The sequence below is a fragment of the Acipenser ruthenus genome, chromosome 2 (genome assembly GCF_902713425.1).
Source record: "Acipenser ruthenus chromosome 2, fAciRut3.2 maternal haplotype, whole genome shotgun sequence".
NCBI lineage: Eukaryota > Metazoa > Chordata > Actinopteri > Acipenseriformes > Acipenseridae > Acipenser > Acipenser ruthenus.
Window position 1 is genome coordinate 87,909,834 of NC_081190.1, and position 24,752 is coordinate 87,934,585.

At 43.3% G+C, this 24,752-nt stretch overlaps 1 protein-coding gene across 4 annotated transcripts in view; it reads left to right on the forward strand.

The window, feature by feature from the left end:
• LOC117408387 (leucine-rich repeat and immunoglobulin-like domain-containing nogo receptor-interacting protein 2) overlaps nt 1-24,116 on the forward strand; it is a 465,904-nt gene extending 441,788 nt beyond the window's left edge. For all 4 annotated transcript variants that reach the window (XM_059003230.1, XM_059003225.1, XM_059003223.1 and 1 more), the window contains one exon: nt 14,002-24,116. In XM_059003230.1, the coding sequence (XP_058859213.1) occupies nt 14,002-15,864 (1,863 nt within the window). In that variant the 3' untranslated portion in view covers nt 15,865-24,116. The remainder of the gene's footprint in view (nt 1-14,001) is intronic.
• The last annotated feature ends 636 nt before the right edge of the window (nt 24,117-24,752 follow it).

A 24,752-nucleotide genomic window follows, 5' to 3' on the forward strand; every position in this document is an offset into this window, starting at 1 on the left:
TTTAGTCTTGTGAAGAGCTGCATATAACCTTTAATGTAATTCTGCTAGTATTTCAAGTAAATCATATCTTCATCGCCCTGTGTCAGCCACAGCAGTCCCTTTAAATTCACCATGGCTGCTGAGGTTTACAGCCCTGGTGAAGACAGACTGGAATGCTTAGGAAGCGAAATCAATGCTTAATAGTTTTACTAGAAATTGGATAAAGACTGAACATTTCTCAGTGTAGCTCTGCCTTGAAATGATGAGGCCCTTTCATGACTGAGTTCTTCTCAGTTGCACTCTTCTTTCCACTGCTGATGCCTTCAGGATAGAATTTTCCAAAGAAAAACAATAAGAGCATTTATTTTATTGCACCACTGCCATTTCTAGAAGTAATGAAAGGAACATTGTGTTTCTTCTGACCTTGCTATTGCACAGATACAAATAATTTCAACTCCCAGGATTAAGTCAAAGTTTTATATAATATTTATCACAGGGCCTGAAGATCATATAAAATATATAAGCCTGGCAATATCAAGCAGCCAATGGATTACTGCGAAACAATCAGGGAAGTTTTAAGTGTTGTTGTTGCTGGTTACGATGTAACGATCACTCTGCACAACTGAGAAGCAGTTGCACTGTCCTCCCTAAGGAGATACTACTGGCCCTATTCCTATAGCTAAATAAGTCAGCAAGAGTGACAGACAGCAAAAGCAGGGACGTCAGAGGTGTCAATTTCACGAACAGTCGGTTTATTATTGTGAACAATAATGTCAACAAATGAAAAAAATGAACAAATGAATGAAATGAATAATAAGAAAGGAATTCAAATAATTGCAGGTAACAGGTAAGAATAAAGCTGGTACAGATAAGTATGTAGGGACAAACAGAAGGCTAAACAGTATCACCAAATAGAAATGAATGTAGTGTCCGGAGGGTCTCCAATAAACCCACACTCACAAACACAACACACACAGATAAAGACCAAGGATAAATAAATACATACAGATGAAAAACAGTGACTTGTGGAAACAATTACATTTAACAGTCTCTATGGCAATGGTGGGAAAATGACAGGTAGGCCCAACAAGTCCAGTAATAGCAGGGTAATTGAAATCCATACAAAGTAACAAAATAACAAAAAATACAGGAAACAAAGTATCAAATTAAAGTAGAAAAAATCCAAACAAAAAAGAAATTCTCACCCACAAATAAGGCAGTCCAGCAAAGTGTCCCAAAATGATGGTGACTGTAGAAGGTTGAAAACATTGAGTATGTTGAAATTGTTGAGACCGTCCAGTAGTGTTGAGTTGAATGGTGAACAGTTGTTTGGAAAAAATCAGGAGGATCAGGAAAAAATTGAGGCTGTCACACATAAAACAACAAACACTAAACAGACCTAGAAAAACAGCTAAACTTAAACAAGTAACAGTGAAAACAAAAAGAGCAGTTTAGACAAAGCGCAGCAACAAAAGAAAATGAACGGACGCACTGGAATTATCTAAGGATGGTAATGGATTCACTGAAATTTAAGTAAAGAAAATGCTGTAGGTTAATGGATTCCTCTGAGAAAGGGAGTCTCCCTCAGGCCTGATTAGCCAGCTTTAATACAAGTGATGGCTACTAAGGAGCTCTGAGATTGGAGGGGTGGAAATCTGAATGAGCCAATGGGGAGAGAGGATGAACAGAGGGTGGTTGCAAGGAACTATGGGAAATTAAGTTTTAACCTGGCCAGGCTACTGACCCTAATTAAAGGGACAGGTGGGTGAGACTTACACCCACATTATGTAGCATGGGAATTGCTACAATGAAGACCTCACGTTCTAATTTGAACTGTAAATTGGGAGGAGTGTTTATATAGCATTATGCAGTAATTAGTGTTGCTACAGTTCATAATGTATTATGCAAATGAAAGGTTTGATTAAGTGCTCTGATTGGCTAACCGGCTGCTGCCTCATTACACAATTTGCACTACAATTCTATGAACTATTAAACATAAATTATATTTAAAATGATGCTTTCACTGTATCTCTACTGATGTCCTATGTATTTGGATTTCCAAAATGTTTTCAAATAAAATAAATATGAAATTAACATTCACCTCAGTCAGGCCGAATGAAAGACAGCAGCGCTGAGGAAATTGATATATGACAGGAGTGTTTGACACCTGGAAGGATGCGTTGTTTGGCTGTGAGTCACTCAGACTACTGTTTTATAATATGTATACATATTTCTGTATCGTGGCGGAGTCACATATAGTATAACAATTATTTAGAAGGACATTCTGTATTCAGCAGCTATGGTATGAAAGGGAATGGGACCTTGTTCAAAGTGATATATCCCTCATGATCAATTCTAGCAGACTGAATTGGTTTGCAATGCTAGTAGTACTACAAATTTATCAATGTGCAACTGCTACAGTGGGACAGTAACATTTAGATCTACAAGAACAGTAAAAGCTACAGCTAGTTACCCTAGATTTAGAAATCTCTCTGCTCACAGTTGTATTTATTCTTTTAGTATAACACTGTCTCGACTGTTTTATGCTCCAATATTATTTGTATTGGTCATGTATGATGTATGTGATGCACAAGAAATAAAAAGGTAAAATGTCAGTTCTCTAAAGCAGCTTCTCCACCACAGCACTAGCAATGAAAGGTAAACGTATTATGATGTCATTTATTTTAAAATGACTACTTTCTCAACGGCATTGAGACATATTCACGTATTTTGAAAACTAAACAATAATTTAAAACACAGCTTCACATTGTGCCTCACACCTTTAGGGGCGTGAATATCTCATGTTAATCACACCCTCTGTTGTGTCTTAATGCTTAATTGAATGGAGCTGAAACATGGTTAATTAGATAATGCCTTTTACATTATCTTTTTTTTTTTACAAAAAGTTGTCAAGATTTACTTGAGGTGGGGTGTTAGACATGACAAGAATCTCAACTCATACGCTGTGTTAAGTATAAGGTAATTAAAGACACCCTCCCATTTAGGCATCCCTGGGTTTTTACTACCAGTATTGCATTCTTCTTGTGGAAGTATACATAATCACGCAAACCCCCCTACAATAGCCTTGCAACCAACCCCCTTTTGGATCGGGACCCCCAGTTTGAGAAACACTACTTTAGAATGTTCAATGTTGTAGATTTACTTCTAGTCATTTTGTTTGGTTCGTATTTGTATTCAGATTGAGTTCAGACAAGTACCCTCCAGTTTTTCCAAAAATGGTTTGAAGCAAATTTTCCATATTTTAAATTAAATCGTACTGTCATATCTTCCTACATTACACAAAAGTACTTGTAACAGGGGAGATCTGTGCTGACTCGTCTGGCGTGTTCATAGTGCTGCAGGGAGAGGGCAGCAGCTCGTCAATATCCGCCTGTCAGGCATGGCGGTGACACGGAGAGGGGGGAGAGTGGGTGTGCGAACTTTCCTTCTCTCCGAGTGGCTGGGAGGCGGGTCTTGGGAGAATTGCTGACCCTATAAGTTTTATTCTGCTGTTCCCTCAGGTCTGCCCACGGAGATGTAACCGGCGTGCGGAAGCGCTGGAGGACAATTAGCCGGGAGGAAAAATCCCAGCAAGATAAAGAAATAATAAAAGACAGAAACCAAAGAACTAGCGGTAGCGGGGAGAACTCTTGGGCAGACCCCGATAAAGTGTATAGCAGGCTGAGGGAGCTGCTAGAGTAGGACGGAGACCCGGACCGTGCGGGTAGCGACGGTCGGGGTGAAGCTGCCGAGCGCAGCACTCTTTATTTTGTAGTTTTGTTTACTGTGTTTTGTTTTCCCTGTTCCTTTCGCCTTTTGATTAGTGTTTTGTTTTGTTTTAACCTCTGTACCCTGTACCGCTCTGGTATAGTTGTGGCTCTGTCGCTACCATAGCTGGTACGGCAAGCCACAGACAACAGCGCCCTCTGCGGGCTGAACCAAAAATCAGCTTCTAATAAAACTGGGCACCTGTGCGGTGTTTTCAGACTCATCTCTCTGTGTCCTGTGTCAGTGAATTACCCACCACCCTTCCACACGTGGTGTCAGAAGTGGGATTCACTGGCACTGCCCCCTTCAAGCAGTGCGCACCAGCATGGATGCCTCCCAGTTTGCGGAGATGATGAATCTCCTGCGCCAGACCCTGACGGCAGCGGTGCAAGGGGCGGCTAGACCGGCGGGACCTGACCCCCGGTTGATGAGACCCACCAAGATGACGGCAGAGGATCGACCCGAAGCCTACCTGGAGGTGTTCGAGGCGCTGGCGACCTCTGCCGGGTGGGATCAGGCCCAATGGGCCAGTTACCTCTTGCCCCAGTTAACGGGGGAGGCGCAGGCAGCAGCGAGGACGCTGTCGCCCGACCGGATGATGGACTACCCCACACTAAAAGCTACCATCCTGAATCGCGTGGGGGCCACACCGGAGGGCTATCGGAGGAGGTTTCGAGAGGAGCGCTTCCCGCCCGAGGAGCACCCCAGAACCATTGCCCATCGCCTGAACGAGTACGCCATGGGGTGGTTGAGGCCGGATGCGACCACGAAAGCCAGGCTGGTGGAGGTGATTGTGGTGGAGCGCTTTCTGGAGTGTCTAGCTCCGGAACCACGGCTGTGGGTACAGCGGCAGGCACCCGCCACCCTGGATCAGGCGGTCGCACTGGCAGAGCAGTACCGGGCAGCCGAACCAACGCCAGCCAGGCTGCCGGGGAGAAGCACTGCGGCATCATCTGCCCCACCGGCCCCGGATATGGCGAAGGGACTGGGGGGAAGGGGTGTACAAGGTTTTGGATGGGGGGGGGGCTGTGCGAGCTCCCGGCCCGGGGACCGGGGCAGCGTGGGGTTCCCCGCGGGCTGCTGCGGGGTCGAACCGGGGTCTCGCACGGTTTCCTTACCGTCGAGCCCCTTTGATGGCTCCGGTGTTTCCACCTCTTGCCGAGGCTCCAGGGCGAGAAACTAGCCCACTGCGGTGTTGGACGTGCCGGGAGGTGGGACACCTCGCGCGGGATTGCCCCGTGATGGAGTGTGACCTCAGCCGACCAGGTAAGCCTGTTCAATTACCTCAGTCACTTCAGCAGACGGGTTTTGTTATTCCTGTGACAGTGGATGGTACAAAAACCCAGGCGCTCCTGGATTCAGGGTGTGGTCAGTCCCTAATACAGGATAGCCTAATCTCACTGGGGCATAAACGATTATTGGGACAGGTGCATATTAAATGTATTCATGGGGATGTACGCTCCTACCCTAAAATAAGTGTGAATATAACGATTGGCCAGCAGGGGACGCAGGTGCATGTAGGGTTATGTCCTTGATTGCCAGTACCAGTAGTTCTGGGGCGGGACTGTGGGCAGTTTAAGGATTGGTTAGCTGCTCTGACAGCCCCGCCCACCCTATTGGCCAAGAAGGAGGAAGTAATTGGAGAGATCTTCCCCTTCTGTGACCCGAATTTGTTTTGCCATAGATTTAGACCCCGAAAAACTAAACGGGAACGTCGGGCCGCTAAGAATGAGGGCTGGCGATGGAAGGAGTCTGAGAGGTTTCAGGTGGGGGCGGTTGGTGAAGAGTCGGGGGGGGAGGCTGCGGAGCCGGCACGGGGGTCTGGCTCGGCTGCCTCCGCTCCGGACCGACCCGACCCAGAGCTGGAAGCCATGGGAGCTGATTTTTTAGCTCGTTCCCGTGACTTCCGACTCGAGCAAGGGTGTGACGACGTGCTGGGCAGGCTCTTTGACCAAGCAGCGGTGGTTAATGGTCGGGTGGTCGAGCCCAGACGCGCCGCCACGTACCCTCACTTTGAAATTAATCGAGACCTGCTGTACCGTGTTGACAAATTACCCCAGACGGGGGAGGTGCATCATCAGTTGCTCATTCCTCAACCCTTTAAGGAGGATTTGTTGCAGCTTGCTCACGCTATTCCCCTGTCTGGTCACTTAGGTAGGGACAAAACCAAAGCGAGGCTTGTGACACGGTTCTATTGGCTGGGGCTGGATGGTGACGTCAGACGGTTTTGTGAACGGTGTGGGGAGTGTCAGAAAGCTAGCCCTAGAGCCGTCCCACGAGCACCACTGGTGCCGTTGCCCCTAGTGGAAGCTCCGTTTGAGCGTATTGGGATGGACATAGTCGGGCCGTTGGAAAGGAGTGCGGCGGGATACACACACCTATTGGTCATTTTGGATTACGCGACGCGTTATCCAGAGGCCATTCCCCTCCGATCTATGTCCGCTAAGTCTGTTGCCAACGAGCTCGTGAAGGTTTTCTCCCGGGTGGGGATCCCCAGGGAGATACTGACCGACCAAGGCACCAACTTTATGTCCCGGCTAATCCGCGGAACATGTAAGCTTTTGGGGATTAAGACCATTAGGACCTCGGTGTTTCATCCTCAGACCGATGGTCTTGTGGAGCGCTTTAATAAGACCCTTAAGAGCATGTTGCGCAGATTTATTAGCAGTGATGTGCGTTACTGGGACCAGCTGATTCCTCCCCTTCTCTTTGCGATCAGAGAGGTACCACGGGGTTTTCGCCATTCGAGCTGCTGTATGGGCGAAGACCCCGGGGTGTGCTCGATCTGGTCAGAGAGATGTGGGAGGAACAGCAGGATAATTCGACTAATGCAGTCCGGTATGTGTTGGACCTGCGCAAACGTCTGGAATCTGTTGGGAAATGGGCGCAGGATAATTTGCAGCAGGCACAACACAGACAGGAGACCCAATACAATAGAGGAGCCCGGTTGCGCACATTTCAGCCGGGGGATAAAGTGCTTCTATTATTACCCAGTTCTGAGTCAAAACTCCTGGCTAAGTGGCAAGGACCCTTTGAGGTTACACGCCGGGTTGGGGCGGTGGATTATGAGATCTGCCAGCCGGAGCGACGGAGAGAGAAACACATTTATCATGTTAACCTCCTGAAGCCCTGGCTGCAACCGGAGGCATTGGTAGTGGCGCAGGCAGATGACGTCACCGACCTGGGACCTGATCTTTCTGTGTTGGCGAAAACAGGGTCGGTACAGATTGCAGAGAATCTGACACCTACACAGAAATGTCAGGCTAGGGCGCTGGTGACGGAATTTCCTGATGTGTTTTCTCCCGTCCCGGGGCAGACTCGGGTAGCCCATCATCACATTGAAGTTGAGCCGGGGGCGCTAGTTCGCCAGAGGCCATACCGTGTACCTGAACGTAAAAGACAGGTAATAAAAACAGAGATTGATGAAATGCTGAGACTGGGGGTAATAGAAGAGTCCCAAAGTGACTGGAATAGTCCAATTGTTTTAGTGGATAAGCCGGACGGGTCAACTCGATTTTGCATTGACTTCAGGCGAGTTAATGAAAAATCGAAGTTTGACGCTTATCCCATGCCCCGGGTAGATGAATTGCTGGAGCGTCTAGGCACGGCTCATTTTATGACGACACTGGATTTAACGAAGGGGTACTGGCAGATACCCCTGACCCCGGAATCCAGAGAGAGGACGGCGTTTTCGACTCCCTTCGGATTATACCAATTTAGGACCATGCCCTTTGGGTTGCACGGAGCACCAGCCACTTTCCAGCGGATGATGGATCGAATTTTGCGGCCCCATCAGCAGTACGCCGCTGCTTACATAGATGACGTGGTTATCCACAGTGAGGATTGGCCGAGTCATCTGTGTAAGGTAGCGGCAGTATTGCAATCCTTGCGGGAGGCTGGGCTCACTGCTAACCCAAAGAAATGTGCCATTGGGAAGAGTGAGTCGGAGTATTTGGGGTATCGAGTAGGGGGTGGCCAGATCAGACCGCTGATTGCTAAGGTGAAAGCCTTGGCTGACTGGCCGGTCCCTACAACCAAAACCCAGGTGCGCTCTTTCTTGGGACTAGCGGGCTATTACAGGAAGTTCATTCCGAGCTTCGCCACGCTTGCTGCTCCCTTGACAGACCTCACCCGGAAGGCTGCCCCAAATACGGTTCAGTGGACGGAGCCGTGCCAGAGGGCCTTTCTCGCTTTGAAGCGGAGGTTGTGTAGCAAGCCAGTGCTATGCAGCCCGGATTTCGGTAAGAGGTTTACCCTGCAGACGGATGCGTCAGAGACAGGTCTCGGGGCAGTGTTGTCCCAGGAGGTGCGGGGAAGCGAGCACCCGGTCCTGTATATCAGCAGGAAGCTCCTTCCCCGCGAAAAGAACTATAGTACCATCGAGAAGGAGTGTCTTGCGGTAAAATGGGCAGTCACTTCACCCTGGTTACAGATCATGCCCCCTTGGCATGGCTTCACCGGATGAAGGATAACAACGCCAGAATCACGCGGTGGTACTTGGCCCTGCAGCCCTATGCCTTCAGGGTTGTCCACCGAGCAGGAAAGCTGCATCAAAACGCAGATTTTTTCTCTCGGGAAGGCATGGGGGTGTAGGATTTTCGAATGGACCGGTGGTGCCATTCTAAGGGGGAGGATATGTAACAGGGGAGATCTGTGCTGACTCGTCTGGCGTGTTCATAGTGCTGCAGGGAGAGGGCAGCAGCTCGTCAATATCCGCCTGTCAGGCATGGCGGTGACACGGAGAGGGGGGAGAGTGGGTGTGCGAACTTTCCTTCTCTCCGAGTGGCTGGGAGGCGGGTCTTGGGAGAATTGCTGACCCTATAAGTTTTATTCTGCTGTTCCCTCAGGTCTGCCCACGGAGATGTAACCGGCGTGCGGAAGCGCTGGAGGACAATTAGCCGGGAGGAAAAATCCCAGCAAGATAAAGAAATAATAAAAGACAGAAACCAAAGAACTAGCGGTAGCGGGGAGAACTCTTGGGCAGACCCCGATAAAGTGTATAGCAGGCTGAGGGAGCTGCTAGAGTAGGACGGAGACCCGGACCGTGCGGGTAGCGACGGTCGGGGTGAAGCTGCCGAGCGCAGCACTCTTTATTTTGTAGTTTTGTTTACTGTGTTTTGTTTTCCCTGTTCCTTTCGCCTTTTGATTAGTGTTTTGTTTTGTTTTAACCTCTGTACCCTGTACCGCTCTGGTATAGTTGTGGCTCTGTCGCTACCATAGCTGGTACGGCAAGCCACAGACAACAGCGCCCTCTGCGGGCTGAACCAAAAATCAGCTTCTAATAAAACTGGGCACCTGTGCGGTGTTTTCAGACTCATCTCTCTGTGTCCTGTGTCAGTGAATTACCCACCACCCTTCCACAGTACTATAAACTACTTTTCTGATGTTTCTTGGCATTTACTTTAAAATCCTGTGAGTTTGGTAAAGCTCAGTTTCCTTTTTAAAGCTCTGAGAAACTAGTTTTGACTATGCTAATTTATTTTTATTGTTATTATTATTATTATTATTATTATTATTATTATTATTATTATTTATTTATTTATTTCTTAGCAGACGCCCTTATCCAGAGCGACTTACAGTCGTAAACAAAAATACATTTCAAGAATCACAGTACAAGTATTAATACAATCATTCCACCTCTGTGGGGCGAGGTTGGAGAAGGAGCGGGCTCTGGAGGCAGGGGAGCGTAAAGGAGGTAGAGCCAGTCTTCTAGTGCAGGAGGAGCGGAGAGGTCGAGTGGGGGTGTAGGGAGAGATGAGGGTCTGGAGGTAGCTGGGTGCAGTCTGGTCAAGGCATCTGTAGACTAGTACAAGAGCCTTGAACTGGATGCGAGCGGTGATCGGGAGCCAGTGGAGTGAGCGGAGCAGTGGAGTTGCGTGGGAGAAGCGAGGCAGAGAAAACACCAGGCGAGCAGCAGAGTTCTGGATGAGCTGGAGCGGACGGGTGGTGGACGCAGGGAGGCCAGCCAGGAGGGAGTTTCAGTAGTCTAGGCGGGAGAGTACCAAGGCCTGGACCAGGAGCTGGGTGGCATATTTGGTGAGGAAGGGTCAGATTTTTCGTATGTTGCTCAGGAAGAATCGGCAAGTGCGTGCCAGAGTGGAGATGTGCTGGGAATAAAAGAGGCAGAGGTCCAGGGTGACTCTGTGGTTCTTAGCAGAGGAGGAGGGAGAGAGTGTGGTGGATTCCAGAGGCCTATACTTTCAATTTACACTGAAAGCATAGGCTTCATTGCCATACTTATATAAGATATTATATATAGTTACAAATTAAATACCTCCAAGTGATTTAAAGATCTGACAAGGACATAAACTTGATTTAAGATATGTGTAACCCTTTATAAAACTTTACCATTGTAAATGTACACAGTTATATTGTATTGCAGTTGACAATGCTTTTTCTAAGCTTGTACTTTACAAACTACCCTGCAATTTTAATAGGGGTGTACAGAGATTCCATTACTCATATTTAAAGACTTCAGACGTACTGTGAACAGGATATGCAAAGGGGTGAAATAATACAGGGTCCAGACCAGGTTTCTCCCAAAACAAAAATGTGTTAATTTAAGCAGTTGAAAACAGAAAGTAGAAATGGGTCCAAAAATAAAGCAAGTCACCCCTATATGGCGGGTTTCAGTCCAGAACAAAAAATAAATCAATCAAAACAAGACCCTCCTCCGTGCATGAAACTGTGCCGGTGGTGCAAGTGGTTGTGAGTGTCCGGTGATCCTTGGTGCTGTGCTGTGCAGTGAAACCGTGACTCGGGTGAACGCTGGCTCAGTGGCTACAGCTCCGGTCTCCTCGGTCCTCCGTATCTGCAAACACAAAAACAAAAACAAAGCACAGGCTCCAGCTGTTTAGTGTTGGTACACTCAGCATAAGGGGCCATACTTGTGTAGCTGCGCCCCCTTTGTACTACTCAACTCCTCCCTGCAATCAGCTTGGTGCCCCGGTGTAACCAATCTCTGCTTGGCCCCCAGCTGATCGCATTTGAGTCATTTTGTGTTTTGACAGCTACATGCCCCTACCAAGATGGCCGAGTTCCTGTTCACCATCGAGTCAGTACGTCTATGGGGAAGCGTACTACCAACCTGTGGCAAAGTGGTTAATAGTGTGCAGGTGCAGGTGATCAAAGAACAGACAGACAATTATAATCCAGGTGCAAATGTTTGTTTGTATTTCTTTTATGTCCAGTGCCTGAAATAATAAAGCTGGTAAGTAATACAGCGGCGTGTATTACTTACTTTATAATCCCCGGGTTGTTCCCGAAATAACAGTCCCGTTATTGTATCCCCACATTAAACACAAAACACATACACAAGTCATTTTAGTGTGTGAATTAGTTATTGTGGTACACAGTTTATGGTGATATGAATGCAGTGCTGTTCCGGGTTTGTGCTGGCCTCTGGCAACCAACAATAACAACCAACAATTAGACAAAAACAAACAAACACTCACAATACGTATAGTCACAATACAGGACGTTCTAGGTTCTTTTACCGTTAACCAAAACGAAGGAACAGATTACGTCGCTTCGACCCCTATTTATACCGCCACTCATGACCCCTTGGTAAACGACTCCTCCAATCCGCGTGTGCCACATCATTTCCCTTCCAGGTTGATGAGTTAGTGTACCGAAGCTCTGCCCCTTTTCTAAATGACCGACTTCCTCTTAACCCTCAGGACTCAAAACATAGTAGAATGTAGTAGAATGAGGAGTCCACCAAACACACATTTTTAATCTAATATTGTGTGTTACTTATGGAACTACCAACTACCTAACAGTACCTGGCTTGATTATTTACAAACATTTTTATTTAATGTAGTTTGTAATAGTTAGATCATAAATATTAGGCCCATTTTATTTAATTGCAGGATTCTTTTGGCGAACTACATACATTTTTTAGAATGATATTGCTGAAACTTTCCAATTTTACCTACCTAATCGAGGCAATCTGGGAATTCAAAATATGAAATTGAAGCATTCTTCTTTACTAGCAGGATTTTAAAGAATGAGTTTAGACTGAAACCAGGTATATACAAAAAACACTATCAACTGAGCTACACAGAGAGCACAGGTAGATCGTGAGACTCCAGTGATTTACACACACACACACACACACACATTTACACACGCACACACACAGCGAACCCAGGACCTCCCACACTGAAGCATAGTGCAGAAACCATTGTACAAAAGAGCCGTCTCCCTTGCAGGAGCTGTTATCGGGCTTATGTCTTCATATTTGACTGTGTCACCTACCAACCCTGACCCCTACCCCCGTGCATGCTACTATATATATATATATATATATATATATATATATATATATATATATATATATATATATATATATATATATAGTCACTATGATGTAGCCTTACTGTGATGGAGTGAAACCAAACGAGAAACACTCCACCATTAAGGTTGTACATCATTGTATAACAGAAGGACATTATCCTAAAGACTTTTTAATACTGGTTGTTTGTGATTAACATTGTAAATGTAAAATAATAACAAATTGCTATGAAAAGGTACAGTAAGAGTTAGTTCGGAGACCACCGTTGGAACTATTTTTGTGTTTGATAATGAATAGGTGCACATATGGTTTACAAGGAAACAATGTGTTACTAGCAAGTAGCTAAAGTTTATTTTAAAGCTGTGACAGAAATACAATGAGTTTTGGTTATAAATCTCCCTCCCGACCTGTGAGGGCACTAAGCAGCGAAAGGGGAAGTCTTTGGACGGGCTGGCCTGACAGTTCTTTCCCCGGGCCGGGAAGTCGGTCAGTCTGGAAGAAGGCGAGACTCCGTTGCAGGAACGTATTGACCTGGAAGGGAAACGACGTAGCAGCTGCAGACAGTAGAGACAGCTGCACTCGTTTACCAAGGGGTCATGCGTGATAGCATAAAGGGGAAGGAGAATTGCAAATCTTTTCCTTCGCTTGGTTCAAAGAGACAAGGAACTGGAAGGACTGGGAGACCTAATAAACTGTGAAGAAGACTTTGTGAGTGTTTTGTTTGTTTTTGTTGCTGTTAGTAATTGTGTAAATTCACTAGACGGATAACAAGTCTCCGGAGCTGTCACCTTGGGCCAGCACTACCCGGAACAACACTACACCACAGTCACTGTTCAATTGCTATCACCCACCACGAGCACTACTTCACACACCCGGACTGGTGACCGTCTATTGTATTATTGTGGGGTGGATAACGTGTATTATTATTTGGTCTGCAATCCATTTATTATCGTTTCCTTCCGTGCTTTACACATTGGTGTGTATTACCGGAGGTTTATTGTTTGGTCGCCAGACCGGGAGTTTACAAATAAAAAGAACCCCTTTTCCAAAACGGATTACATTTTCCTTCTGTGTGATTATTTCTGCACTGCATCACCTCTGCACCTGTTTCTAATCAGCAGCCACTTTGCCACAAAAGTTCAGACTTTCTTTTAGTTAAAGAAGAGAAGTGAAAGCATTTGTTAATATTTTTAAAATGCATTTCATGTTTTGAATAAATGCGAACATACTGGCAAGCTGGTGTAGCTCTGGGCGCAGCCATCTTGGGGAGCATGTGCGTTGATGTCAGGCTTTTTTACAGTCATGAGCGTGCTTAATAATAGATAATGTGGGGTGGGGGGGGGAATATATATTTCACCTGGGTTTTAATTATAGTATGCTTAACTGGTGAGAGTGGGTATATTAACAATGGGAAATTACTCTCACATTTTAATAAGTACCTGTGTAGAACTCGTTTTAGGGACTAGATTTGAGACTCAAGTGAGGCTGGAGTGACTGAGTAGCTGTGTACTTGGTAAATACTGTCTGTGCCTTCAGTCAGGAGTCCAGGCATTTTAAGTTTCAAAGAGCATGGTTCCCAGTTAGCATATTATCTGCCACCTTGAATGTTAAGAATTAGATTGATGCCATTTGTGTCACGATGTGTTAAATTGATGAACATTACCATATTCATATAAAAAGAAATGGTGAGAAGAAGCTTGTAGTGTCACTTGCAGTGTCATGAAAAACAAGCCCAACAGGCTGAAAGTGTGTAATTCTAGACAGATTAAACCTTGTGCATATGTTATTTTGTCAGATTAGAGTAGTGTTTCTTTACTTTAGTTTTCTTTGGCACCCTGATTCAGTTTATTTTGGCATATTATTATTTGAGCCATCCAACCTCAAAATATACAATGGTGTGTTCTTTTCTTTTTTTACTTTCTCGTTAATTAAACACTTATTTTTTTCTTCTTTTGCAGAGCCTTGACAGAATGGTAGATTGCATCAGCAAAGTCATGCTTCATACAGCTATATCATGCTGGCAGCCATTCCTAGGTTTGGCTCTTGTGGTAATATGCATGGGGTCAGCTGTTGGATGCCCTGCCCGCTGTGAATGTTCGGCCCAGAGCAAATCAGTTATCTGTCACCGTAAACGTCTGATTGGCATTCCAGAGGGCATCCCTATTGAGACTAAGATTCTCGACCTCAGTAAGAACAAGTTAAAAAGTGTGAACCCAGATGAGTTTGCTGCCTTTCCATTACTGGAGGAGTTAGACCTGAGTGACAACATCATTGCTAATGTTGAACCTGGATCGTTTAACACCCTCTTCAACCTGCGATCCCTCCGCTTGAAGAGCAATCGAATAAAGCTGATCCCACTTGGGGTCTTTACTGGATTATCCAATTTGACTGAACTGGATATCAGTGAGAACAAAATTGTTATTTTGCTGGATTACATGTTTCAGGATTTACATAATTTGAAGTCCTTAGAGGTTGGGGACAATGACCTGGTTTACATTTCTCACCGGGCATTTAGTGGGCTGTTGAGCCTGGAACAGTTGACATTGGAGAAATGCAACCTGACTGCAGTTCCCACAGAAGCACTATCACATCTCCACAACCTTATCAGCCTCAGGCTCAGCCATCTCAGTATCAACTCTCTGCATGTGTACTTTAAGAAACTATTCCGATTGAAGCATTTGGAGATAGACTACTGGCCTATGCTGGATGTGCTCCCTGTTAACAGCCTATACAGCCTAAATCTTACATCTCTGTCTATCACCAACACCAACTTGTCCATGGTACCATTTCTTGCTTTTAAGCACCTGACTTATCTCACACACCTCAACCTCTCTTTCAACCCCATAAGCAATATTGAGGCAGGCATGTTCATAGATTTGATACACCTTCAAGAGATACACATGGTGGGGGCCCTGTTGCTCACTATTGAATCCCATGCATTCCAAGGCTTGAGTGCATTGAGGGTTCTGAATGTCTCACAAAACCTGCTTGATACCTTGGAAGAGAGTGTGTTCCAGTCTCCAAGAACCCTTGAGACGCTCTGTATCGACAACAACCCACTGGCTTGTGATTGCCGTATCCTTTGGATTCTGCAGAGAAGACACACACTGTTTTTTGGTGACACCGAGCCTGTCTGTGTAGCGCCAGAGAGCATCAGAGGGAAGCAATTTAAGGACTTTCATAGTACGGTTCTTTCGTTTTACTTTACCTGCCAAAAGCCAAAAATTCGGGAAAGGAAAATGCAACAGTTGTTTGTCGATGAAGGGCATATAGCTCAACTGTTGTGCAATGCAGATGGTGATCCTTTGCCCGATGTATTCTGGATCACACCACACAGAAGACTTGTCACAGTGAAATCTAACGGGAGAGCTACAGTACTTGGAGATGGTACACTCAAAATCAAGTTTGCCCAGGTTCAGGATAGTGGAACCTATATTTGTGTAGCCAGCAATGCGGCTGGAAATGATACTTTCTCTGCGTCCTTGACTGTGAAGGGCTTTCCAAGTGACAGGTCTCTTTATGCCAACAGGACCTCTATGTATATAACAGAGGCAAACAACACCAATTCGAATGGAACTAATGTGTACAATATGACTTTTGCCCTGGACCTGAAAACAATTTTAGTATCCACGGCAATGGGATGCTTCACTTTCCTAGGAGTTGTCTTGTTTTGCTTCTTGTTGCTTTTTGTGTGGAGTCGAGGAAAAGGAAAGCACAAAAACAACATAGACATCGAGTACATTCCCCGGAAGTCCAATGAGGCTGTGGTGGAAGGGGCAGAGCAGGGAGGCCCCCGTAGATTCAACATGAAAATGATTTAGAACTTGGCATCAACAGTTGCTTGGTAACCAATTGATTGGCTGTGTTTTAATATAGAACAGCCTGTCAAGTAAAGCAGATTGGGCAGACTGGGCTTGTGGGGATCACAGAAGAGCTGACACTTGGCATTATTAGTTTGCTAACAAAACTGATGGATGATTAAACACTTTGTTGGCATTCTTTGAAACTGAGAAATAGACTGTTGTTTTAAGTCAATTAGCTGCTATTCAGCATTTCATATAGCCTGCAGTGAATCCTACAGTGCAGGATTTACATATAAAAGACAGTTTTAAAAATCATGTACAAGTAAACTTTGTATTTAATTATTGATTCAACACTGCAAAGAAGTATCTATGAAACCGAATTTCTTTTTTTTTCTTTAATATTTCCTACAATCTTTTAAAGCAATATCAATGGGAGACTGTGCTTTAGAAGTTAAGATCTAGACTTCTTCAGGGGTACTGTCAGTAGAATCAGACTAACTTTGACACCTCACTTCTGAAACTCTCAATTTGCTTGTGATGAGAGGATTTTACTAGTTACAGTATAAAAATTACACATTTAAAGGTTTAGGTGGTTATTTATTGGAAACTCCTCACATTAAATTAATTTATATTCTGTTTCCAATATTTCGAGATAACAAAATCAGTTTGGTATTATATAAAGCAGGGGTCTCCAACCCTGTTCATAGAGGTCCGGTGTCCCTCCTGGTTTTTGTTCCAACTGTACCCTAAATTACTTATTAGTAGCTTAATTGGTCCAATTCATTAATTTAGTGTGCAGTTAGAACAAAAAACAGGATGGACACTGGCCCTCCAGGACCAGGTTTGGAGACCCCTGCTCTAAAGCATAATTCATAGAAGATAAAATGCTAGTGTCAATTTGGATTGTGTAATGTAAAAAAAAAAAAAAAAAAAACATAATTATTGATTCCTTAGCAAATGAGTTCAAAATGTACTGTTACGATTGTTTATATTTAATCTACAGATGTTTCAAACAAACCTATTTATTTCTGTGTTTGTTCATGCATTTCCATTTAACCCTTTTAACACTGAGTAAATATATAAAAAATATAACAATCATGGGGTTTCCATGCAAGTTTTTTTTTTTTTTTTTAACTCGAGACATTTACATGAGAAAATGTCTCTTGTAAAATGTTTTTTTTTGGGTTTCCGTCCGCTCAGTTTATTTTATTTGAATAAACCTGGCTTTTCACCTGACGTCATACAAATGAATAGGAAAGGTGGGGGTTGTATGAGCTATGCGTAAATAACTCATGCTGTTTTTGAAGATTACTAGTGAAATTTTGTGAAAAATGTGGTTTCCATGCGCAGAGAACTGGTACACGAGTGAATCTAAGCTGCTGTAATAAAGCAATATACCTCGTGCCGGGTTGGTTAATAATGTGTTTTACTGCTCTTGCCAAATTTTTTTTCAAATGTCATTAGCGTGGCGTCATGTCGTTAGTAGTGAATACTGTTTCAACTAATTTATCTTACGACTCATTAATTAAAAATGAAAATGAGTATAAAATGAAACTGACCAACAGGTATTGCAGATCACCATGCCTGAAAACCGTCGGAGACGTTATATATATATATAACGTCTCCGTATACTACCGTGGTTTAGAAACCCTACCCATCCGGATGGATGACAGCTGCTGAGGAAACATTCAACACAACATTTGGGCAAATATGGCTAGTGGGCACTTGAAAGGGAAGTGGCAGATACTGATGAAAAGGACTGAAGTGCATTAGTTCGTTCCCAAAATTGCCACTGTCTGCTGTATCCTGCACGAAATCCTGTCAACAACAAAATTAGGTGTTCAGGAATCAGGCTGCCTGTGAGACACACAGGGAAGGTTACCAGTGTTGCCAAGTCTCACGAGAAAAAAAAAGCGGCACTGCCTTTCAAAACAAGCCCAAAACAAGCACAACCCATGTTAGAATATGGGTGGTTATGCAAAATCCAACCCGCAACTCTCAAAAACAAGCCCAATCCTGCTTATTATAAGCGGACTTGGCAACTGGGAAGGTTACCTCAGTCGCCAGTTTCAATTGGATAGCAGAGATCTGAGGCTCGTGCTGTCAGAGATTCTCTCCTTTCATGTAAGTTGTGTTGGATTTACTGTTGTGTTAAATATTAATGATGCAAACAAATAAAACACAATCAATATGTTCATTTCTGTTCATTTTGGTCAGTTCTGAGAGGGCATCAACAACTTGGATGTTGTTGCGTTGTTTTGGGGCGATCGAGCTGGCTTATGACATCCAGTTCACAAACTATATTTATTAACGTGGAGGGCAGACACTCATTGTCTTTGGACATAGCTGGGATCAAAAAAAGGACGGGAATTAATTCAGTTAGACATTTAAGCAGCTCACTTGCTCTTCGTGTTTAACTTTAGTGTAGTTTTTACAGCAAGGGTATTCTGCTTTAATACTATAACAAGGGCATAACACAGTTCATGGTAAGTGGTTTTATACAGAACTGTAAACCCACAAGAAATATACAACATGACACAGCAAAAAACAATAATAAAAAAAGCCGCCCACATTATCATTAAGGTGAACTACTCCACTGCTAACTATAAAATCGCCCATCAGCCACTACTTTCTGCCGTCTTGGAATCCACAGTAATAACACGCTCATTAACATTTACATGTGAAATGCGGGTTTCCATGCAAAACTGGACGTGGATTTTCCCTTGTGTTTCGTCATTTACACGAGTAAATGAGATTTACCCTATCCCTCTCTTTGGCTGTTTTTTTTTGGCCACAAACCTGATTTACCTGAGTAATTCTCCCAAACGTGCACACACATCGAAATTTCATATGTAAATTGACCCACATGGAAACCCCATGAATGCAATCATTTGTAAAGTTTTAAACATGTTATAATAAGACATTAACATAACTGATACCCATTTATCAACCTGCCTTCATGTGTGGAGTCATTTTTCATATATATCTGAACTGGTTTGGAGTGTTGAAAGAGAGTAAATGAATATAAATCCTGCAGGCCCAGTCAATGCATATATCAAGTTTCTGCAGTGAGAATATGTTACACTCTGTAGTAGTTTATCATTTTGTTGTTAAAACATTTAGATTGTGAAAGTTAAAAGTATGAACACATGCATGTGGAATAAAGAAAACCCATTTTTAATGATGAGCACATTTGCAAGACACAGAAGGTAATATTTTGAACAAAACCATAAATCAATTTAGTACCTTGTGCAAACTGAAGTGTCTGTAATCTGTGCGACTGATCCCAAGTCAATATTTCACACATGATTAAATTCTTGTCTTAAATTCCCCCATTGCAAAATTCTGTCAATTGACAAGAAGCAATTGGATGATATGAATTGCAGTGTGTGAGAGTAAATGAGGGCCACTGGGAGTCTGACAGAAGCTGAGGTAATAGCTTGTTTGAAGGGCCAGGTCCAATGCTGTGCTTATGTTTACTCTCTCAAAACCAGGTACAATGAATTTCAATTCAGTTTTTTTTTAGACCACTCCTGACAATAAAAAAGACATATAGCTAGGTTATATCAACTAAAGCCTTCTGTGGAGGTAAACACTTCCTTGAAATGGAGAAAAAATTTGCTCAGAGCAACACAACATTAGTTCTATAACAAAAATTAAATTTTATGAATCTTTTTTTTTTCATTCCAATATAATGTAAATACAATCTAAATATAAAATATGGCCTAAAAATATCATGAATATGTGTACATATTTTTCAGAATATAGCTTATACTTTATACACAACCCTCCAACAAGTATTGATACAGATTAAATAATGGTTAGTTGTATTTTTTGCTTATTTTTTCCCATTATGACTTACATTCAGCGTGGTTCTGTACAAGCTGTAGCATTCACCTTTGAAGAAATATACTGTATTTTGGGGGTCAGGTAAAAGCAAAGCCATGTAAAGGAAATAAGGTTCAGCGCCAGGAGTCACACTTTTGATTAAAAAAAGAAACAAAAAAAAAAACAGTCAAATAAACAAAAATAACGGTACAGGTTCAAGAGTTTTGAAACTGTCATCCAAGCTGACTGCTACAGTACTTTGGTGACCAGGACTAAGCATACAGACACATACTGTACTCTTCATGAGTCCTGCACTGAACTGATTATATACAAGTAGCCAGGTTAATTTGGTAATCAATTAACCAATTGAATCTGGTCACAAATGCAAAGATTTAGCCCAAACCCCTACCCTAATACAATGTGCAAGGCAAGTGAAGAACAGAATCTAAAAATAATAACAAACTATAAAAAGGTCTGATATATCAGTTATGTTAACATGTCTTCACTTGTACAGCACAGTGTAACCATTAACCTGTCCTTCTTGCCCTAGTGGATTAAAGAAATAAATCACTTAGAGAGAAGGCATTTTTTGAGAGCCTTTTGAGACCACATAGGTGCTTTAAACAAACTGTATTGCATTCCTCTTTAAAAATTCAGAAAGCCAATTACTGTACTCTATATAAGGAGTTGTCAGCAAAGTACATTGAGTTGATGAATGTAACCCTTTGAAATAGCAAATATGGGAATTTCTCACTTCAACAGGATAAGGTTGGAGGTCCATGCAGAGAGAAGAAGGCAGAAAAAAAAACTGCACTGTGGTACACATTTGCTTGAACTAATTATTTTGATTTCCAATAAAAACTTTCAAAATGTTCCCTTATAGAGGTGCTGTACTATGCCAAGATTATATATATACACACAGTTGTAGTCAAAAGTTTACATACCCCAATGGAAATTTATAATTTCTAGAAATTTCTCAAAAACAAAGAATTTTAGGGAAAATCTTTTGTAGCAATAGGGTGAGTATTGCAGTCGTTACATTTGGAGAAACACCATACCTACTGTCAAGCATGGAGGTGGTAATATCCTTTTATGGGGCTGTTTTCCTATAATGGCACAGTAAATGTAGTTCCAATACATGGTAAAAATGGATTCCATAGCATACCAAAAGATATTGGCCAATCATCTGAAACACTCTGCTACAAAACTTGGTTTAAAGCGCAACTGGACATTTCAACACAATACAATCCAAAACACACATCAAAATTTACTTCAGAATGGTTAAAGAAGAACAAAATCAAGGTTTTGGAATGGCCTAGACAAAGTCCTGATCTAAATCCAATTGAGAATAGTGTGAGTTGAAGAAGGCTGTGCACAAGAGAAGTCCTCAGAATTTGAATAAAATGGAACAATTTTGCGTTGAAGAATGGTAAAAAATCACTAAAGAATCATGCCAAAAGCTGACTGACAAATATCCTATTCGTTTAAAAGAGGTTATTATTGCTAAACGTGCCTCAACTAGCTATTAATTTAATTTTCCTTGTCAGGGTATGAATACTTTTGAATTAGCATTTTGGAGTTCTGCAAAGAAATTGCTGAAATAAATAATTGTAGACATCTATTTCTTGTTACATTTTTTCCTCATCCACAAAAGCAAAACTTTTACTACAGAAGATTTTTCCTATAATTGTTTTTGAGTAATTTCTAGAAATTATACATTTCCATTGGGGTATGTAAACTTTTGACTACAACTGTATATACCGATGCACAATAAAAATGCAACAGTCTAAGTTGCACATCAATAGCTCACAAGGTGCATACATAATGTTATTTACATTTTAAATAGTGAGCAGATAGGTTTATTGATTGTTTGAGTAGTATTGTTCGTGTGGAACAATGCAAGATTGGCTGGCAAGACCTATGGTCAGTGGAACAGAGCAGGATCAGTTTCCTCATCAGGTCAACATATGATGTTCTCCCATCACCACAGAACCTAAACCTCTGGGTAGGAGAGGATCCCTCATGTCCTTTGTGTTCATCACCTGCAACATTAAGGCACATTTTGACAGGATGTAAGGTGGCTCTTAGCCAAGGACGGTTTACTTGGCGCCATGACCAGGTGCTGCAATGTTTGGCCTTAGCATTGGAAGACAAGCGTAACATGACCAAAAAGTTGCCACCTGTTCCATCAAAACATTACACACAAAAGACAACATTCCTCCACCCAGGAGAGCAACCACCAAAAAAAGGTGTTAAAACCAATCCTCGCCCAGGACAACTGGAAGCTGCTAGAGACTGGAAAATGCTGGCAGATGTTGGTCAACGGCTTATTTTTCCACCTGAGATTGCCACCACTAACCTTCGACCAGATATTGTCTTGTGGTCTGGATCAGCACGCCTTGTTCATCTGGTAGAGTTAACAGTGCCATGGGAGGATGCTGTAGATGAGGCGTATGACAGGAAGAAACTGCAGTATGCTCAACTAGCCACTGAAGCGGAACAGCGAGGATGGAGACTCAGGGTTTACCCAGTGGAGGTGGGTTGTCGAGGATTTGTGGCACACTCTACAACCCGGTTTCTCAGAGACGTCGGATTCAGTGGCCAAGAGTTGCGTCGCACAGTGAAGAACTTATCTGAAGCAGCAGAGAGGAGCAGCAACTGGCTGTGGTTGAGACGGAAAGATTCTGGCTGGGGATCTCAAGCACAATAGAAAGAAAGAAACGCTGATGTACAGGTAAGTAAGCTGGGCTGAGTTGAGTGGGGGACGGAGGGGGGTGATGCTGGGACACCAGAATCACCATTGAGCCCTCTTGAGGTGTCGTGGGCTAGTCGACGAAACACTGAGGATGGAAGGTGCCCACTTGAAGACCCCAGAGATGTACCTTACTTAGCTCAATCCAGACGGTTATCATGCTGATGCGCTGGGGAGGCCGCACTGTGGTTGATCCCCGGAGCCAGCATCGCAGCCGTTGTGTGTGCTGATGCGCCAGGGAGGCAAAATAAGCTGATCCCTGGAGCCAGCATTACACTTCAGCCATTAACACCAGATAGAAGGATATCTACATCATCATATGGAAGGAAACGTAAATGGATGGAGACACATATGGATCACATTAGTTTACTGTAAAGCTACGTCTTAGTTGGTGCTTATCTTGGCGAGAGACGAGATCAAATCAGCATGAAGTTTTAACATCTACTCTCATGTAATGGAAATCATGTTCCTTGAGATAACAAAATACTGAGCTCAAGGCATGTGATTTCATAAAATCTCCAGGTGCTCAGTGTTTGGTATTGCCAAAATGAGTTTATTAAGAATCTGTATAGCCATTCGAAAAGACATGATTTTAATTAACGCAATAACAGCGAAAGATACGACCATGTCCCGCTTGAGTAACGAAGATCGCCTGGTTGCTATCGGCATAATTGAAGGCAGCCTATCTGTGAGAGAACAGTTACATGGAGAATGAGATGTTCTGCTTCAACAATCAGCAGACTAGTCCAGAGAAACCAGGAAACCGGCTCTGTGAAGGTTAGGCCACGTCCTGGAAGGCAGATGGTCACCACACCAGCCCAGGCCCATCACATCCGACTGGTCCATCTGCATAATCGTTTTCAGACTGCAGTGGCTAAAGCACGACAAATTCCAAGAAGAAATAACCTGCGCATCAGCAGAATGACTGTAGCTCGCTGTCTGCATGAAATGATTTGCATGCTCGGAGGCCGTTCAGGGGTAACATGTTGACAGCTGAGAGACGATGGCAGAGAGAGTGGTGGAGAGTTTTTCACAGATGAATGTCGTTTTGCCCTTGACAGACCTGATGGAACACAACGTGTGTGGAGACGTCATGGAAAGCATTATGCTGACTGCTGCCTTGTTCAAGCCAACCATGTGATGATGTGAGGAGGAATCTCCTTTAACACAAGAATGATGGCAACCTTACTGCTCAGCGATACACTGATGAAGTCCTTGAGGCAACAGTTTTTCCATTCCTGCAAGCCAATCCGGAAGTGTTGATTTTCCAGCAGGACAATGCAAGACCACGCAGTGCTAGGATTATAATTGCACGACTTCAAGAAAACAATGTTGAGGTCTTGCTGTGGCCAGCTTTATACTGACCTGAGTCCAATAGAACATCTGTGGGACCAAATCGCCAATGCCATCCACAGGAGACAACCACGACCAGCCAACCTCCGCCAGCTAACTGCAGCTGGCGGAACATCCCACAGCAGTCTCTCCACAGGCTGATCCCTCAACGCTGCTAGGATTGTGTTAATGCTCAGGGAGGTCATACCCAATACTAACTTTGTAATGTTTTTATTTTGACAGTGTGTCACGTCTCATACTGAAAACTTGATTCTTTGATCTGTATTTTTGTTCACATTTTCTGTGATTTTGTTTGATATCTATGTTTAAAATATTTGATTAAATCCATTAGACCTGAGTGTTGTGTTTCTTGTTTGCATCAGTATATATATATATATATATAGTGACATATTTTGACCTTTTCAGCCGGAGTCTGTGTTGTTCTTTCAAATAGGTGTCTGTCACTTTAATTACACTCGATACAATGGAAGTGCTCTTTAAACGCCATGGCGTACGTTTATTAGCAAACTGATATTTCAAACAAACAAAAACACAAAACAAAACCTAGCCCTTCTTCAGGCGCTAACTAAACTGGTTAACAGTAGTGCTATCTAATGCAGGGCAGGGTAAGCCTGTTCCCCTGTTTAAACTAATTCCACAAATCACCTAATCCAAATCACCGTCCAGAACTTCATTGTCAAAAACCCGTACCTTTGTTTCGTTACCAGAAAATCTTTCTTTGTCCAACACACTTTTCCACTGTTCAGTCTTTCCCCTCTCACCACTTCAACCCTTCTCCTTGAACACACAAACTGAAACCTTTTTAACCCTCACTTGATCACTTGCATCTGATCAGCATTTGCCCATTAATTATACAATTAAGCAATTGTTACATTTGTTATCATACAATGTGTGTGGCTATCCCCAGGGTCCTAAAGTCTCCAAATTAATGTTTGGTACATACACATCATCACAATATATATATATATATATA